The 19252-nt window shown below is 38.5% G+C and overlaps 1 protein-coding gene across 1 annotated transcript; it reads left to right on the top strand.

Moving 5' to 3' along the window:
* The first annotated feature begins 6801 nt into the window (after positions 1–6801).
* On the top strand, positions 6802–16864 carry LOC141623472 (putative DNA primase large subunit). The gene is made up of 19 exons (XM_074439577.1): positions 6802–7039; positions 7143–7204; positions 7333–7436; positions 7548–7629; positions 7746–7805; positions 7916–7973; positions 8133–8152; positions 8663–8746; positions 8845–8909; positions 9631–9679; positions 9779–9826; positions 9906–9995; positions 10139–10198; positions 10678–10737; positions 13114–13188; positions 13280–13365; positions 13844–13937; positions 14019–14126; positions 16536–16864. The coding sequence occupies exons 1-19, from the start codon at positions 6901–6903 to the stop codon at positions 16551–16553; spliced, it is 1362 nt and encodes a 453-aa protein (XP_074295678.1). The 5' UTR covers positions 6802–6900; the 3' UTR covers positions 16554–16864.
* Positions 16865–19252: the final 2388 nt, after the last annotated feature.

Genomic DNA, 19252 nt, shown 5'->3' with positions numbered 1-19252 from the left:
TAATTTAATAATACTCAATTTTATTTGGCACATTATTTATTTGGTTTTATACTTTCAAAATCGTGCTTTAGTTTCATAAAAATCAATTTGGTTTTATTTTAATGTGGAAACCCCTTAAAAGTCGTATATGGGCCCTTTTAGTGCAAAACCGAGTCACAAACCAAGTCCCTTTGTTATTGGGCCAAAACAAACCTATGGACCATCTTTTAGTTAACAAAACCCCCCATGTGTTAGGTTTCCTTTCTAATTTTTCAGCATCTCCTTTCATCTTCTTCCCTTGTAAAAGCGGAGATTTCCACCATTAAACCTTCAAAAACTTAAACCTTAAGACAGATGTCATTTCTTCGTTTCTCAACGAAACCTTATTATTTTTATACCAATCTTCTCCTCTCCTTCTCCTCCTTCTTTCTATGTAAGAAAAATCTTACCTTTTTAACTTTTTAGAAAATCCATCATTTTGTGAGTTGAGTTTTTTAACCCTTTTTGTCTTAAACTTATCTCTAGGTGGAAGCTTTAGTATTTCGGATTAGTATTGAGTTAGGATCGTGTCCTTGAAGAGCTAAAAGTTAACGGTGATGGGTTACTCGGTATTATATCAAATTATGTGTTTTAATTGTTAAAGTTTAGTCTTTAGCTAGTAAAGTTACTACCTTTAATGTTATTGATGAATTTTGTTAGATTATTAATGTTAGATGATATTTTAATTGTATTTTTATGTTATTGAGATGACTTATTGCAAATAATATCAATTGGGTAAAGTTGGTTTGTGAGGAGTGAGGTGTTGTTTAGCTATTGTATGTATCTTCTAGTTTGCGACGATCTTTGCTAAATGTTGTGGGTGTTTATTATCGAGATATGGTGGGTATGTCGTAGTTGCGACGGTCATTGGTTATATGATTAATTTGGGGTACCTTATTCTCATGTCTAGAACTCAAGTTATGATCGTTTAAAGTTGATCCTTGTTGTAGTCGAGTACTAAACTTGTTGTTATAAATTGGGTTTTACGTTTCTTGTTGGGTATGCATCTTAACCTTGGTTCTAATGCTTGTGTATGGTGTGTTGACACCTTTTTATCATTGGAGCCCCTTGCTTAGGTCTCATTCACATGTTAAACATCGGTTTTGGTTGTTAAGCTTAAATGTGGTTCGGTTTGGGTTCGTTTACATTTTACCTAGCGTTTCGCATTACTTAATTCATTTATTATCGTTTGTTAATACTATGTTTAATTAATAAGTAAATATGGAGTATAATGTTTATTCATGTTAGAAAAGTATGAAATGATGCTATATACTTCATATTTGAGTTCTCATTTATTTATTTACGTTTTGCCTCGTATTTCGTATCACTTAATTCATTTGTTATCACTTCTATTTTAAGCTCAAGTAACTTGTAAATATGAAATACAATGTTTAGCCATGTTATACAAGTATGAAATGACTTAGTATATTTCATTTATGGGTTATTACTTGCTCCTTTTCATGTTTTCATCATATTTCAAGTATGAGTGATTTATTCTAAGTAACTACTAGTAATGAGTCGTACTCTTGTGAAAATGCCATAATGCTATGCCTTCTTGCTTGACTTATATTTGCGCCCTACTTATGCTGTTCTGGCAAGTACGGGTTTGGCCTACCTGTGTTGTTCGCAAGTCGATTTTGGTCGCTTGTCTTTGTTCTAGAAGTACGATTTTAGCCGCTTGTCTTTGCTCGCAAGTACTGATTTTGGCTACTTGTCTTTGTTACGCAAGCACGGATTTGGCTACTTGTGTTGTTCTGGCAAGTACCGTTTTGGTCACTTGTGCTGTTCTGGCAAGCAGGGGCGGACGCAGGAATTTGGGACAAGGGGGCACAAATTTTTCTTAAATAAATCGTCTTCCATTTTATAAGGCACTTTTTGTATATTGTAATTTTTTTTGTATAAAGTAATAAAAAAAGGTAAAAAATTAATGAGTTAGTCATCAAATTTTTAGTTTTTTACAAAGCGTAATTCATGGCACGGAAGACAATCTCTTTTAAGATATATTGAATTTTAGTTCCATATAGAACATTGAAGACTAGTGACTCAATGGTTGAAACATTAACATAATACAATGGAGGTCAAAGGTTCAAATCTTGCTAAGAAGAATTTTTGACAAAGAAACTGCGGCCTTAAAAATTATATAGCAAAAAAGACCTTGGCAGTAATCGAACCCAGATTGCCAGACAACTACATTATGCCTTAAACCAACTGTGTCACTGAATCATTATGACTATAATGTACACCTAAAACTAAATATTCTAAATTTCATGGTGGGCACGTGCCCACCCGGGCCCCCTAGATCCGCCCTTGCTGGCAAGTGAGTTTTATCTTAGTCTTTTCCGGGGAAAATTTAGTCTAAGAGTAATAAATGTCTTGCTTGGTTATGGTCATTGGCATATGTCTTTCTCACGAGAGTTTACGTCTTATGTGGTTTAATGTAAGAGTCTTGGTCCTATCGGACACCCTTCTAGTTGCGATATGATCGTCGGGGTTGATGCTCCCATCTGTTCTCATGGTGAGATGCAAGCCATGAGTGCGCATGTGACGTTAATAGCCACGTCCCGTGCAATGTTTGTTAGAAGATTTCCAAAGTAATGGCTATGGTTTTTAACTATATGTATTGCGATGATTGATTACACGTTTATCTATCTCACATGACTTAAGTACTAGTTTTGTGTAATTTGGATAGCTGCATATGTCACATTTCATTGGAATTCGTGCTTGTGATTAACTAGTCGTATCTATGTTCTTTCCTTTACTTCACTTATTTAAATATGCCTATGACATGCTTATTTGCTATCCTATCTCGCTTTCTCTTATTATTCTAACATGAATGATCTCATGCTTATTTGTTCAAGTGAATTGTATCCCGTATTTATTACGCTTGCCTTATTTGAGTTCTTTGTTATGTTCATTTTGATATAATATGGCTGGGAGAACTCTGAGTTACTCCTCACTGACTATGGCATTCATTTTTAATGAATGAACAGGTTGTAGATCTGTACTTATTTGGGGGTGAAGAAATATGTGAGCTAGCGAGTACATTGACCGTTGGATTTTTGTCTATCCTTATGCTTAGACTCACCTTTTAGACTTGTTATTCGTGAGATATCTTTTCCCCATTTTTTGCTAGACTTGGTTTGTAATAACCTAAGTTTGCTTATCGTTGCTGTAATACTACGTATTTATGAGTCTCTGGGTACTCTATCGAGTAGGCCTTACTCTGTCGAGTAAGGGCGAGTTGCAGTTTAAAATAGTTTCTGACCTGTTGGGTACTCGATCGAGTAACGTGGATACTCGATCGAGTAAGGGGGCACTCGATCGAGTACCTTAGCTACTCGATCGAGTAGCCAGGTTCGGGATGATTTCTCGGGTTTTGTTAATAATGCGATTAGAGTATATAATACTTCCGTCATTGTTCTTAAAACACTTTTTAAAACCTAATCACTGTGAGAAGAGAAATCAAACTACGTCATTCGCTTTAATCGCATTGTTGGCAAATCCCGGAGCTTGGAAGGTCGGATTCTACCTTTCTTTATACCGTTGTGATCCTTGCGTCGAGGGTAAGACCTATATACCGTTTTTATAATGTTTCTTTAAAGTTGGTTAAACCCTAATTTGGGGATTTGGGGGTTTTGTTGTTTGTATGATTGGTAGTGATTATGTGCTTGTATATTAGGAGGAGGATTCGTAGAGGAAGCATTTTGATATCACCGTGTGAGATCGTCGATTGTTGTGCTTTCCGGGTAGGGTTTCCTACTCGATTAGTTACATAATGTGTGGTGATTGTCTTTGTAGTTAGTGATTGTTGGTGATTCGGACGGTTGTTGATGTTGTATTGTGATTGTGATTGTTCGTCTCTGGTTCTCGAGATGCGTTCTCCGCTGAGTGGAGTCACTTGCGGGAGTGACTTCACGCCCTAGTTTCGCCCTTTCGTGGAACCCGCCACGGAAGGGGATGTGCACATTAATGGGACAGGGTTATCGCTCGGTATGATGAGCGGGGATTTGATGGGTACGGCCGCGGTCCCCCATCGGCGTGGTCGGGTCCATGGACAATCGGTGACGAGATTGATTGGAGTGGGTGATTGTGTGTGATCGCTGAGTGTCTTGATTCATCTTCGTTGGTTATATAAATTGTGTGAATAATCTCGACCGGTTTATTGTTTTAAAACTTGCGGTGATCCATTCGGGGATGGTGAGAAGATATTGAGCAGGTATGAGTTGAGTACTGGGATAGTTGGGATGTGCCACGGTCTTATGATAGAAGTCTTCCGCTGTAGCTTAGTAGTTTTCATAAACATTTCAGTTAGCTGATTAGACAGTTGGTTTGAGACATGTATTCGTATTTTGGTTTGGTTTTTGGATTAGACAGGTATCAGGGAGGATGATACCTGTTTTCTCTGTTGTCAGGATCAGGAGACACTTGATCATTTGTTCTTCGCATGCCGATATAATAGGGAAGTCCTTGCTCTGGTACGAGCTCGTATTGGAATCAGGATCCCGCAGACAAACATTATGGGGTGGAGGTTGAGTTTAAGAGGGACTAAGGAAGAAAAAGGAGTAATGAATGCGGTGATAAACGCTTGTATTTACCTTATTTGGCAGCAAAGAAACTCCTGTAGGATAGATGAATGTGTTTTGAGACCATCCAAGCTTGTTCATCAACTCATGCAGGACTTGAAGACCCGCTTCCTCTCTCTGATCAAAGGAAGTGGGGATGGTGGTGCAATTTTAAGGAAAATTATGGCTGGAGATGATGAAGGAGCTTACTGATGACAGGAAGAAGATGAATCGCACTGGGACTGATGAAGGCGATGATAACTGTGATAGGGTTATCTAGTTTTGGGGATTGTCTGATTTTGGATTTCCTGATTTAGGTTTCTATTAGCTTTTGTTGTCGGTGGAGTACGAATGGGCTTGTCCATTCCATTCTTGGCGGTCTGGATGATTGGGCCGTGTTTTCGGTCCTTTGTATCCTTATATGGTGACGATTGCATATATAAATATACGTCTTACATTTTACCAAAAAAAATAAAAATAAAAAAACCTTTCACTAAAGTATTTCTATTTAAACGTTGTTTCATTATTGTTTATTTGATTATCATTGCCTCGGGTAAGCGAGATGGTAACATCCTTATACCTGGGTGGTCCTGGTAAGGCACTTGGATATGGGGGTGTTACAGTTGCACTTATTTCATTTTATTAGTGACTCCCGCATGTTAAACTTTAACTAGTAATAAAAAGTTTTTAAAATTTTCATATTTTTCGCTTAAATTTATTAGTTATGTTTTCCGCATTATCGCGGGGTGTCACATATAATCCTAGTTACACTTGGAGGGGGATTTGGGAAGCAAAGAAGGTGTTGATGATGGGTTTACGACAAAGGATTGAAGATGGATGAAGTACGTGGGTATGGAAGGATCCGTGGGTATTAGGGTCACGCACACTCATTTCGCCTCAAAATGCTAGTGAGGATTTTCGAGTGGCTGAGCTGATGAATACCGAAGGAATTGGCTGGAATGAGGCTAAAGTAAGGAAAATTTTCTTACCTTTTGAGAGCGATCGCATTATGAATATTCGCCTTAGTGATAGAAAGTCAAATGACTCGTGGTTTTGGGATGGAGAGAAAAATGTAGTTTATTCGATTAAGTCGGCTTATAGGCTGCTTATTGAGGGGGGCGAGAAAGTTGAGGAGCAATCTGATTGGCAGCGCGAACAATGGTTGTGGAATAGAATATGGAAGATCCCGATTTGGCCTCGTGTCAAGATCATTTTCTGGCAACTTTGAAATGATGCCTTAGCAACGAAGGCGAATCTAATGTCTTGAGGAGGATGCGATGATGTGCTATGTTCTATGTGCCAAGGTATGATTAAAACCTCTACTCATTTGTTTCGGGATTGTAGGTGGGCAGGGAGGGTTTGTGATGGGTTGGGTTTGGAGGAGGGAGAACATGATGGGGTTGAGAGGGTGAGGGAATGGGGGGAGGCGAGGTTGAGGGAGGTTGGAGAGGAGCATTATGTCAGATTTGTCGTTGTTTGTTGGGCAATCTAGTAAGGGCGAAATAAGCGGGTTTTTGATGGGGGTGGAGGTTAAGGCAAAAAGGGTGCATCAGAGGGTGAGGGAGGTCATTATGGAGTTGGATAATATGGAGGAGGCATGGAGTGGTGAGGCCGCGGGAAGGGCAGAGAGAGGGCTAGAAACCACCTCTAATTGGTTTCGTTAAGCTGAATGTTGATGCGGCTGTGAAGGACGACACGAGGATTGGTCTGGATATGGTGTATAGGGGAAGCGAGGGAGAGATGATGAGTGACGTGCCAGAATCGAGAAGTGTGGGAGCCAAGAGTAGCAGAAGCGGTGCGCGATCCTCGAAGGTGTCCGTGAAACTAGGGATCGAAATCATCTTCATGTCATTATTGAGAGTGATTGTCTCCAAATTTTTGTCGATCTTAGAAGCAACAAGCAGGGACGAAGCAATTATTTTCTTGTTTTGGACGATATTCAATTTGTTTGTAATAACTTTGATTCTATTATTTGGTCTTTTATCCATAGGTCGAGTAATACGGTGACCATAATCTAACGTATATATCACCTTGCTCTATAGGTAAATGTGTAGTCGAACTTGTTCAGATTTACACGTAATGAATTATTAGTACCTTTTGGGTTTCTTTCAAAAAAATAAAAAATAAAAAATAAAATTGGAAGAGTTCTAGATTCGGGGCCACAAAAGTTCCCGCCATTTTGCACTTCTGCAGCTTTTCTCTAAACCATATTGTGGCGGCAACTCACCAGCTCCTCTATGTTCTAATCTAATCCATTACCAAACTGCAGAGAGAGTAAGAATTAGAAGAGCAGCAAAGTGAGGATTTAGAAAGAGAAATCATGGAAATAGTTCGATCTCAGAAAAAATCTTCGTCCATTATTAACGACGTCGTTTCGGATCTCCCTCTCTACCGTTCTCCTCCTCAGCTTGAAGTTCGCCTCGAAGATTTCGAACTCTTCGCCATTGATCGTCTCAGAGGTCCCTTTCTCTCCATTTTCGCTTTTTTTTATTCAGTAAATCACAATCAATTTCATTTTTAGGGTTTTATCAATTATTTTTGTGTTTTTTTGGTGAATTTTAGTGTTGAAGGGGATTTCCGACGGACTTTCTCGCGGCAAAAAACCCGACGAAATGGAAAAATTGGTATACTTATCTTCTGCAATATTAGTCCAATTTGATGATTTAATTAGGTTTAATGCCCTGGTAATCTCGATTTTTTTGATGGAGGATTATATAGATAGTTGAATTAGTAATTAATCCGTTTCATTTAGGTTAACGATTTATGGAAAGCGCATATGAGACATCCACAATCGTCCGAGACTATCAACAAGGATATCATTTCGCACTTCGTTCTCCGTCTTGTTTACTGTCGAACGTAACTACTATAATCTTCACTATCGTCTATATAGCTTTTAGTGTAATACTAATGCTTATGTTTGGATGCTTGTCATTGCTGATACTTTCGTCTCAATGTGGTTTAAACTAGGGATGAATTGAGAAACTGGTTTTTATCAATGGAGACGACCTTATTTAGGTATAGGTTTAAGCTCAAAAGCCTTGATGCTCAGGTAAATATTAAATTATGTCTAGTAAGATTCTTAATATCTTTTGTTGAATCTATTATGACGTTATTTAATGGAATGGGCTATTTGATGATTGGAGTGTAATTATATTTGTCTTGTAGAGAGCTCTTATGGTGGAGTTTGGACTCCCTTATAAAGCCGTTAGTAATGCAGAATTTGAGGTATTTGGATGTAGAAACATTGTTCATGGACAAAGCTATCTTTGAATTTTGTACTATATTTGTTCGTATGTCTCTCAAGTGTGTACTCTCGCTTATAATGAAACATGCAGAGTGTGAAGGAGAAATTGACACAAGTTGCACGCTCCATGGGGCAGTCTCTCACTAGCGGTAACAAAGTTCACATTGATGTTTATTGACTTCTAGTGTCGTAATCAATCATTTTATTTTCATGTTAGAAATTACCTGCTTATTGCTGTCTATTGCACATCGTGAATTTTCCCCATTTTTGAGCATAAGCTTATAGTCATATTTTGTTTGCTTTTGCAGGGGACTCTATATTCTACAAGGTTAGCACAAAAATTCTTGATTTATATCAGTTTCCTTTTTCTTTTTTTTTTTTTCCTAAGAAGCAAATTGTTTGAGGAAATTTCCTCTCTTTCATGACAGTGCTTGTTATATTCCATAGATATGTGAAGTGTATCTTCAACACTTCACTTGGTTTGGTGGTTGGACTTAACCTTCTGAGTTCTGACACGACATGAAATTTTGATGCTTCTTTTTAGTACAAATACATTACACTTTTTTTTACCAAATAGCCGTACTCAACACTTGACATCGTGTACGGTCTGACATTTATAGCCGAGTTAGAGTAACATAGGATATACTTGATCTTAGCATATACAAGTGCCTTAGCGCAGTAAAAAAAATGTTCTCTTGTCCAAGTCATCTTCACACATAGCATGTTGCATGGTTAACAAGACACATTAATTCTACTCTATATTTGTTACTCATTGACAAAAACGATTTGCTTTTCTGGAGGTAATCTCAGATTTTCTTATTTCATGTGCTAAATGAAGGTACCGTTTGAAGAAGTTCCTGAACTTGTGGCTGGGCGCAGAGTTTACATCCATAAAGGGCATGCATATGTTGCTGTACATCAGGTTATATTATTTGTATCTTTATATGAGTGATATGTTTCATATTGATCTGAAATTCTATAAACATCTTTTGGGTTGAGCTGATTGAGATTCTTATTTAGGTTGTTTCTCTCGTGGTTACACAATTTCGGAGCAATCTGTCAAAAGCTCTTATACTCACCAATAGGTTAGTTATGCTATTCTGGCCTTCGGAAATTTCCTTAGAATATATTACCATGATTAAGACTGTTTATTTACTAATCGCTAGATGAAGCAGAAGTAGAGGGATCTGAAGGATATTTGAGCTTACTGTTTTCATCCAAAGTGTAGTCTCTGCTTTTTTGTGATTCCTTAAGATTGGTGTATCACTTATGCAAATCATAGTTGAGGTTGGCGAGATACTTTTTGGTGTTTTAATACTAAAAAGTGAAAACTGATATCGTTACGTAACTAAATAAATCAACCTTCATTCCCTATTTTGGTCAAATTATTGAGTCATGGCCTCATGGGTGTGCTGTTTGTTAGCCATTAGATAATTATATCCGTGATAGACAAGACAGCATTGGAGAAGACTTGGGGGTCTCAACAAAATACTTTTGTGGGGACTAAGGTAAAAGAAAATAATGTCACAAAAATCTGAAAAGAGAGCGAGCCTCGGTTACTTTTCTAATTGATCGCAATGAGTCATTTACCACTAACGTAAACTTACAGATGAGCTTTTCTGTAGCAGAGGACCTTTTCTTTAAATTTATAATGACTTGATGAATAATGATCTACATACATTGCATCATGTGCATTCAGGCATGTTTGTCTCCAACTCTCCATTCTATTCTGAAATTATATCAAGCAGTATGCATGCATCATATCGAATTGCCTTATAATTTATGTTTTTTTTTTCTCTTTTTCAGAAAATGGACCTCTGTCATCAGTGACCAAGAAAAGAATCGCCTGACTCCAGTAAGTTAGCATACACACAAAAACCATGAATCTCTGGCTTAGGCTCTTTTCTCTAGGGATGTACTACTTGGTTTGTTGAATACAATTTTTTCTCTGCAGATTATTGAAGCCCTTAGCACAAGTTATGTGGGACCTGACTATTCTGAGGTAATAATATATTCTCCACTTAAAAGTATCTTAGTCATTGTACATCAACTCACATCCTTTTTTGCTCCTGCCCCCGTAGCCGAAAGAATATGGCGAGGTATCATTGAAGGACCTTGATCGACTTGCAAACAATTCATTTCCATTGTGCATGCGACACCTATTTGAAAAGGTTTGATATTAAGTTGCCTGAACTTCCTCTATTAGTCTCTGACTCTCTTCTTGATTTCTTATGTACTTAACCCAGTCATTTTTATCTCCTCAAAGAAGTTGATTTGTCTGTTCATACTGATTTGTATTCTTTGCTATGGACAGCTAAGGGAAGATCATCACCTGAAATATGGAGGCAGGATGCAGTTAGGTCTTTTTCTCAAGGTACTGCAGTTACTTGAATCGATGCACAATGACTTGATGAGTAATCGTCAACTTAGAGTTATGTTGGAGTTCTAGTTTCTTCTCAAAGAATGCTCTGTGTTATGTTCTTTTCAACCTGTATTGATGTTCCTGTGATCATCAAGCAGACTTTTTGGTAATAATCTGCTTTACAAGTCACTTTGTTGTGGGTTTAGTAGGTTCAAATATTGGTTCATGTACTTTTGCTTGAAAATGTATTCTTATGCTCTGAAGTTGTTACAATTATGGTAATTTTTTGACAAGTTGGTTGGATTACTAAATCACTGTGTCAATAGTAATTGAGCCATGTCACTCTGCTATGATATTGTCTAATGTTTTGCTACAGATAAAAGTACACAGATTGTAAATGTCAATTTATGATCACGCAAGTCATAACTCATAAGACGGAAAAATATAAATTAGGTATGAGGTTGATGATAATCTCATTTATGTTTTGGCAGGGTGTAGGACTTAAATTGGATGATGCTCTTGCGTTTTGGAAATCTGAGTTCTCCAAGAAGGTAATGACTCTCAACGCATTACATGTCATCTCAGAGTTCCGCTGCCTGATGAATTAGTATCTCAACAAAAAAAACTGTGTTTCATAAAGTCTGACTCTCATGTTTATGTGGTGGTTGCAATTCAATGGCCTTCAGCTAGAAATGAAGGCTGATAACCAAACTGATTGATGACGTGTGGCAATTTTTTTCCTTTTTTTAAAGGAAGCCATTAATAGAGAGGAAATAACTATGTGGCAACATTATAATGAAAATACTAGAAGATTAAGCAGTATATCCTGTGGCCCTGCTTCTTTTTCATGCATCATAGTAACTCGAAGTGTAGAATTATGTGGTGTAATTGATAACTGACTAATTGGAGTTATGGAGTCTCATAATGCTTAAGAAAGGTGCTATACTGGCTTAATTTTCTTGTGGTCCATTTCGATGGAATTTTTGAATGGGATTCTCACAACTTGTCAGGAATGTATAATTCCGTACATAACATACTAAGAATAGATAGTTTTCTTGCGTCTGATGGACTAACAGACAGTTCTTTTTAAAGGTCCAATGCGCTTAGTCCAAGGCATTGACCTCTCTTTCAATTTTGTAGTTACAAGGGTTCCTTTGTTTCTCATCCCTAATGAGTCTGGATTCACAGCAGTTAACTCCATGTATAGAGTCCACCACTCCACCTTATGTACTCCATTCACTTAATCAGTTATTTGATGGCCAAATTCCCTCTTCATCCGTTGAAAACATATCAGAATAAAGGAAGACTTGCCCCTTGTTCTCTGAGTCTCATGCCATACCAAAATACCAAATCACCACCACCACCATTTACCACCTTCACCTTCACCGCAAATTGCCACGCACACAACCTGACCTAGCCCTGATTAATCCCATCCTACCCCCTCCCTTATGACCACCATCCTCCGCCTACCCCTAAATCTCCTTTAACTTTTCAAACATTACCACTCCCACCTGGACCTCTGACCTTCACCCCGATCTCATCATAAGCGTAGGCCAGCCCACCTTGCCCTTTGACAATCTCCTCATCGTCAATCTCATATGGCTACTTTTGCTAAAAAAAGGGGTTAGGGTGCAGTTTCACAGTGCTGCTACGTGGCTATGGTAAATTGTACACTAAAGCCTATGCGGTATACTCTATCAGCTTCGCGACAGGTATGCAGGTCAGATGACACCCTATGAAGTATGAATGGTTGGTGAAGCCTTTTAGGAATGGGTTAAACAAAGGTGGTGGTGGCGGAGCAACCTGGGTGCTGGCCGGCATGGGTTGGGGAAGTTGGTGGTTACTGGTGGTAACTTTTATAGTAGTTACACAATAAACGCAGTGTACCCTATTTTGTTTTTAGTGTCTTCTTATCTAAACATACCAAATTGCTATGTTGTACACTTTATACATGAAACGGGGAGATAACATTATTTGATTTTCTCTCATCTTGTACTCCTGTTCCAACTTGTTATTTACATATGAAAACAAGTGGAGTTAGGAGTGTAAATGAATAACAATACAGCTACGGACCTACAATAAGTGCATCAGCTATTTCAGTCATTCTCCTAGTCTTCCCTTTCCTCAATCCATACCATCTCTAATACCCTTGCTAGATCCCGTCAACTTCAATCCCTAGTTATCTTCTCCAGCCTGGCTTTTTTGCAGCTCTCATTTTCTCTCCTAATCTCCTTACATTGTCCCCTTTCTTCAGGATCAACAAACAAATTAACATGTTGCGGAACTCCAAGTCCCTTATCGAGAACTAGACTCTAGTTTAAACATTTCACAACTAAATTTGACTCTCAAATTAGATAAATTAGACTGTAAGTGGCCCAATCATGATCATGGCAATGACTTGATGCGTAAGTTTATAAAGGCGTACCTGCTCTTACGCTCATCGTTTTGTAAGGCACTAGCCAAAACCTCTCATTGCCTAATGTTTTACTCCTGTACATGTTAGGCCTCTTTAAAATCTTAATAATGGTATTATTACAATGTTATTTGGAAAATTTACAAAGTTGTTTGCAAAAACAGTGCGCGTTGTGCCTCACCTCCGCGTTCCCTCATCGCCTCAGTGCACCCTTTGCCTTTTCAAACTAAGCCAATATCACCTTAAAATGCGGTTGCAATAATCTCAAAACCTTAATAACTCGGTCGCTAAGCGGTGCTACGATTTATGAATTTAATACCATGAACTTGGAGAAAGCTTGAATGAGCTTTGACTAGAAAAATTACTGATCTTTCCTGTAAATATTTAAATGAAAAGGTATATACAAATTGCTAGATAAGAGCTCATTAGATATTATTTGTTATGTACATCTTGATTGTGCGACACACTAGGTTCTCATTAGTGTTTTCTGATTGTTAAGAGTTAACTGTGGTAGGTTGGCCCTGAGAGATTTGACAAAGAATATTCATACAGCATACGCCATAGCTATGGAAAAGAAGGCAAGCGAGTGGTTAGTTCCCTGTTATTGATGAACTCTTGGCCTGAACAGAGCTATGCCTTTGGTTTACAGCAGTATTGACATTTGATAATTATATTTTCAGGATTATACACCTTATTCTTGTCAGAAGGTCATATCATGCACTCCAGGTGTTGGAGATCATCATGGCTGCCCTTTCCGTCATTTTAGGTGAGTTTGGTTTAAAAGATGTTGATCATGAATATGTAGTTTTATAGACCTCCATATCTGGACTGTCTGGGTAGTAGAGTCATGCATACCTTTGTTTGTGTTGAATGTAAATTTGAAGGAAATTGATTACCCGTCTAGGATAGATCATATTATTGTAATAGTAGAAGTTGATTAATATTACAACTCTAGCACACATCTCTTAGAAAGGTTAGTCTCATGTGGCTTACCGAATAGTTGAGGATCTTTAATCATGTTCAGGTATTTAAAGGAGATGTATCAGTCAACCACATGATTTGTATCAGCCTGTACCCAGAGGCAGTTAAGATGCGGAAAAATTGAACTTTGATTATGTTGATCTAGTTTTACCCACTAGCTTTTCCGGATGGAATAAATATGTTGGCCATTTTTTTGCAGAAGAAAATTTGGTGTTTGGATGGTTTTTGAGTCTAATTTAGGATTTTCTTTTACACCTTATCAGTGATGAAAACCTTAGAGCTGCTCTTAATAAAATGGGTGTGAATAGCCGAGCTACGGTAGATGTGATGGACAAAGTCAAGAACAGACACTATCAGGTAATAGAATTGGCACCAGATCTACCACTTGTACATCTATACAAGTATACTCATCATCTGATAATGATAATGTATGTGCAGCTAGCGTGCACCTTAACATTTGAAGCTGTTCATGGTGCAACTTGTGATTCTGGAATTAATCATCCTAACCAGTATTTCAGTGATAGCCAAAAGATTTTACAATCAAAGGTATGTTTTAGAACTACTTATAGTTCTCCTAGTCTGTAACTGTGCGTTAGCTTCCCCCTTTCTCTTGTATTGATTACAATCTCAATCCTCAAGAATAACTTCTAGGAACTTATCAGAGTGAAGTATTTGTGAGTATGAATATCTAACAGTTTGGTGAATTTCTAGAATTTTGATTTGGTCTTTCACATATGCCCTGTTTTTTCCATACTACTAGCTTTCAAAATCATGTTCAACAACATCGGTGCGGTGCATCAAAGGCCTTCCGGTGGAGAGATGGGTCGGATGTAGACAACCTTACCTTTGTGTCGTAAAAACAAGAGGCTCTTTCCTTATGACTCAAAATGGATTTGTGAACAACCTTACCTTCGTATTGGAAAAACAATAGGTTCCTTCCTTGTGACTCACAATGAATTTGTTTAAAAAATGTGATTAGGAACTCCTACTTAAAATACAAGTGCACAACTTAGTGAGTCATTTTGCTTTATTTTGTCATACAGCCAAAACATAGTTAATCTTAGGCTCCATTCCACATGAAAAAAAATTAGATCATGTTATGATGAGCAATTTCTCTTGCTATCTACATCACTATGTATGCACTTGAACAACTTTACATTTTCTTGTGTACAAATGGGTGTACTTTTTTGGATTATTTAATATAAATACTCCAATCTATTGGTCACCTTCTCAAAATACTCCGAACTTTAATTTAACTTATAATAAATCATACTATTAACTCCCTCTTCTCGTATTATACTCGGCTTATTTTTAACCTGTAAAAGCAGGTTAAAAATTCAAGGGAGTCCTACTACCACCACTACATCACCCTTCCAACCACCACATCTACATCACCTTCCGTTCCTCCATTTATCTACCTAGAAACTATAATAAGAATTCATTTCCAACCCTCAATCTCTATCCAATTGGTTGAAACCCAGATTATCATCATTTGATTCTCAACTTGGGGCACTTTACCAGATAACTTGAACATGCATAGCCTCTAGCGTAAGCTTTCCGATAGCAAAATCTCGTTAATCGACTCAATTCCCCTAGTTCCTAATCTAGAGATTGTTTGCTTTAGGGTTCGAAAATTGGGGATTTTAATTTTATTTTAATTGAGTCACATCATAAATTATTTGATGAATCAATTAGGACAAAGAATGAGAGGGTTTGGCTGCTTGTTATGTGCTGCACTATGTGGATATAACAATAACACCACTATCGAGTAAATTTCCGCCTTCACTTCTTTATTTTTTTAATCTATAAACAGAGGTCGTAGCTTCTTCCGCATCGTGTTCTTTCCGACAGCCACCGTGCGACTACGACTCCTGCATCCGAACCGACGTGCCTTGCCTCAGTGTCGTCGTCGTTGTCCCCCTCCATCAACAGTGGAGGTAGTTTTTTAGAACCCTAGATCCCCAAATCAGTTGGGGGTAAATGTTAAGAATTTGGAAGGGTGTGGAGTGGTGTCGTTATGATTGTCTTGTGTGGGGTGGTGTCGTTGGGGCCCTGGCGGTTGAGATTTTCGAAGTTTTTAGTTAAATTTTTCGAAATTTTTTCAAGTATCTTATATTATTATTCATCCCCCCCTAAATTTTTTCGCCCCCCCTAAGCTCAAATCCTAGCTCCGCCACTCTTGAAGGTCTGTCATTTGTCTTGACTGTTACGTGTGGGTTCCTTAAAACACGTGGAGTCAGTTAAGATTGCTTTATTAGGCAAAGCTTACAACAGAGTTCACAAGGCTTGAAGTCGTGTATGTTTGGATGATGGCAAATGAATGCCAAGCCCCTATTTATAGGGTTCCAAGGCAATTGGAACCCCAACCTGTATTTTCTACCTAAAATGTTCTAGAATCTAGACTATACTAAAACTTACAATAGAACTCTACTATGTACAAAAGATACCCCAGAGGCCAGAACATCCTAGAATGTACATGATAATCCGAGGCATATCTACAATGTCATAAATGATCTTTGAAGGATCTATTCTCCTCTAGTGAATTCTGGGAAATCCCAGTCCCTTGATCAATACTCTTGCTATTCAATATATTAGATTTCTCGAATTTCACTTGGCATCCTGCAGTATTTTTTTCATATCCAAATGCTCCGTATCCTTACTGGCATTTCCAACCAATTAACCAAAGAAAACCATTCTCATGATGTCTTACTCAACGCAGCATTGGAAAACGAATGACAGAAACTTGCTGTTACCTTTTTGCGTAGCAACATTGGCTTGTGGAAATTGTTTTTCGGTAGTACTTCTCTATTTTTGCATGAAGCACAATTTGTTTGGCGAGCCCCTTTTTGTTAAATGTGCTTTATGTTGTACAGGGAACTGTTAGCCTCTTGCAGCGCCTATTGATTTTTTTTCCCCATTTCTCACGTAAAGTTTCCCATTTTTTCTTTATTGCAGATTTCTCCGGCTGTTTGAAGATTTAATACTAACAGGCAATGAAATGAACCTATCTATGGCCCTTGGGTATTTCAAATTCTTTTGAAGCTTAAGATTTGTCTTTTTACCGACTAAACCCCTGAACAAGTGAAGCAAGTGATGACTATGTATCTTTGTAATTAGTATCTCTACAAACTTTTTGCACCATTCATGAGGAAATAAGCTTCTATGAATGTCCTATTAGAACTCATTACTTCGTACTTGGTGCTTCTGTTTAAATCACGCCTGCATTTTCTGTTTGATCTTTGTGTCATCGTTTCAAGATATCATCACACATCTTATGTGCTAAATATGCTGGTTGATCTGTTGCTGAAATGTGGATTAGTTGACAATGGATTTACTGTTATATGCTACATAGTACTTGGCAATATATTATTTTGAATATTGCTTTGTTTTGACAATGAAATCTAGATAAACAAATTGTTAACGGTTTGAGCAGTCCGATGAGTGTTAATATAGGGCGACATGGCAACAAAGTTAATAGTTGCGGGGATTGTGGGTCATACAGGAGGGTGGATTGGTGGAAGTGTGGAACCATCCCCTATGTCAAAATGAGACTTTTGCCTTTTATTGGTTTACCACTTTACCTCTTGATAAACTGTGTGGGCACTGCCTTATCTTTCCTTACACGTTTTAGGTATGTTGAGTACTGTAGTGTGACAACCAGTACTGAACTGTTTGGACAGGAAGGAGCCATGGAATCAACCCATGATAGGTATATATGATTTTATTAGTTGAACATAAATCATATAGATACAGTGTGTTCAATGTTAGATTGAGGTCTGTAACTTGAGTAATTTGTTTAATATTAAATGAATCAAATCACGTGCCTGGGTGCATTTAACTCTGTTTTGATTCTCTTATTTATGTGTTCTTCTGCACATTGGGTGTATTTTGTTATATATTTTGGAGCGCTCGAGAGAGATACATTAGTCATGAATCTCGTCGTACAGAATTGTGGCCACCTAGTTTGTGTTCATGAGCTTTTTTTTTTTTTTTTTTTTTTTTTTTTTTTTTGACAGCCGTAAAGAAAAGTTTCACAGTCTCATGGCCTGGCGGGCCAGTCCATGCGCTATGGAATTTACATGTCTTGGAATGAAATTGATACATAAACAATGAAAGAAGCCGAAGTTGCCCCTTAAATCTGTCATGATTTCGGTCAGTAAATGATCTTCTTTTTCCACTTCTGCCACTTCATTGATAAGTTGAAGACAATCCGACGAAATCTCCAGATGGAGAATACCCTCAGAGACTGCCCAAAGTATAACATCTCTCATACCCAAAGCCTCCGCTTGTAGAGCTGATTCCGCTCTAGTTTTCACACTTCGTCGCACAATTTCTTGTCCTCCCGGGTCAATAGCCACCCACCCAAGAGCCGCCCTATATGTCCGGTTCCAACTAGCATCCACTTTAACTCTGATCGATCTACAGTGGTCCTGCCTACCGACAAGATAAAAAGGATACCCATCCTTTAACCTCCACTTCACCGTATCCATCCTCCCTTCAGAGACTCCCCTCCCATCTGCTCCAAGCAGTCCTCTATCAACCTGATCATGAAGGACCCTAATCTTCTCCCCAATATGGTCATAGAAAAGATCCATAGTGTTTTGCCAATTCAGCTCCAGCCCGTCAAATTTGACTCTGTTCCGAAGATTCCAAAGTCCCCATAAAACAACGACAAACATAATTACCCTCTTTTCACCCCCCTCCTTGCCAGAGAGTAATTTTATCCAATCAATAATCCAGTCCGTGGCGTTTAAGGATCCAACACTATCCACTCTGATCCCCAGATCTGATCCTGCCCAAATCCTTCTTGTACATTCACAATCCCGAAACAGATGCTCCACTGTTTCCAAGTTTTGACTAGAAGTCCCACACATTCCGCAGATATCCATTTCCGCTTTCTTCTCGAAAACTCCATTCCAATCGGCAGGGTATTGGTCATGATTCTCCACACAAGGATCTTCCATGTATTTGGAATAGGCATGTGCCATAGTCGCTTCCGACAGAAATCCTTCCCCCGATCCCCAATCCTCGAGGTATCCTTAGATGAGCCCCTCCTCAGGATATAATCATCAAACAGTAACCCATACCCACTCTTAACTGTATAACTCCCATCCTTAGTGAGTGGCCAATAAACCTTGTCAGCTCGCCCTGGATCCTTTAACTGCATTGCCAGTATTCTTTCTGAATATTCTTCCTTGAACAGTGCGCGGACAAATTGCTCATGCCACATACCATTTGGCATGAGGAGTTGCCGCACCTGCAGATTTGCAAGATGTGTCTCACTATTGTCCAGCCAACAATCATTTGGTTCCGGCCTAGCTCCCCCAACCCATCTAGCCAACCAAACATTGAGCGAAGAGTTCCTACTAGGCTTCCACCCAACATTTTCCTGGATCATGCGAAGACCATGCTTAATACTGCGTACCCCCCACGACATGCCGGAATCCTTTGTTAGCCGACTGCTGAACGAGAAGGTATCTGTCCCAAACACCTTGACGCGAAATATCCTGCAAAACAAGGAGGTGTCGCCAGATACTAACCTCCAACCATGCTTGGCCAAAAGAGCTTGATTTAAACACGCCACATTACGGATCCCTAATCCCCCTCTACTTTTGGGGAAACTTAGAAAATTTTTACTGCACCAGTGGATATTCTTCCCCAATTTACATCCC

This window comes from Silene latifolia, chromosome X (assembly GCF_048544455.1).
Source record: "Silene latifolia isolate original U9 population chromosome X, ASM4854445v1, whole genome shotgun sequence".
NCBI lineage: Eukaryota > Viridiplantae > Streptophyta > Magnoliopsida > Caryophyllales > Caryophyllaceae > Silene > Silene latifolia.
The sequence above is the reverse complement of the archived record's forward strand: the minus strand, read 5'-3'. Positions and strand labels throughout refer to the sequence as shown.

What these genes read in the sequence shown, in the direction of transcription:
- LOC141623472 (XM_074439577.1), top strand. Translation starts at nt 6,901, where the DNA reads ATGGAAATAGTTCGATCTCAGAAAAAATCTTCGTCCATTATTAACGAC. An exon ending in GGGGCAGTCTCTCACTAGCG is followed by an intron (nt 7,974 to 8,132) that starts GTAACAAAGTTC and finishes TTGCTTTTGCAG; the next exon opens with GGGACTCTATATTCTACAAG. An exon ending in GCTCTTATACTCACCAATAG is followed by an intron (nt 8,910 to 9,630) that starts GTTAGTTATGCT and finishes TCTCTTTTTCAG; the next exon opens with AAAATGGACCTCTGTCATCA.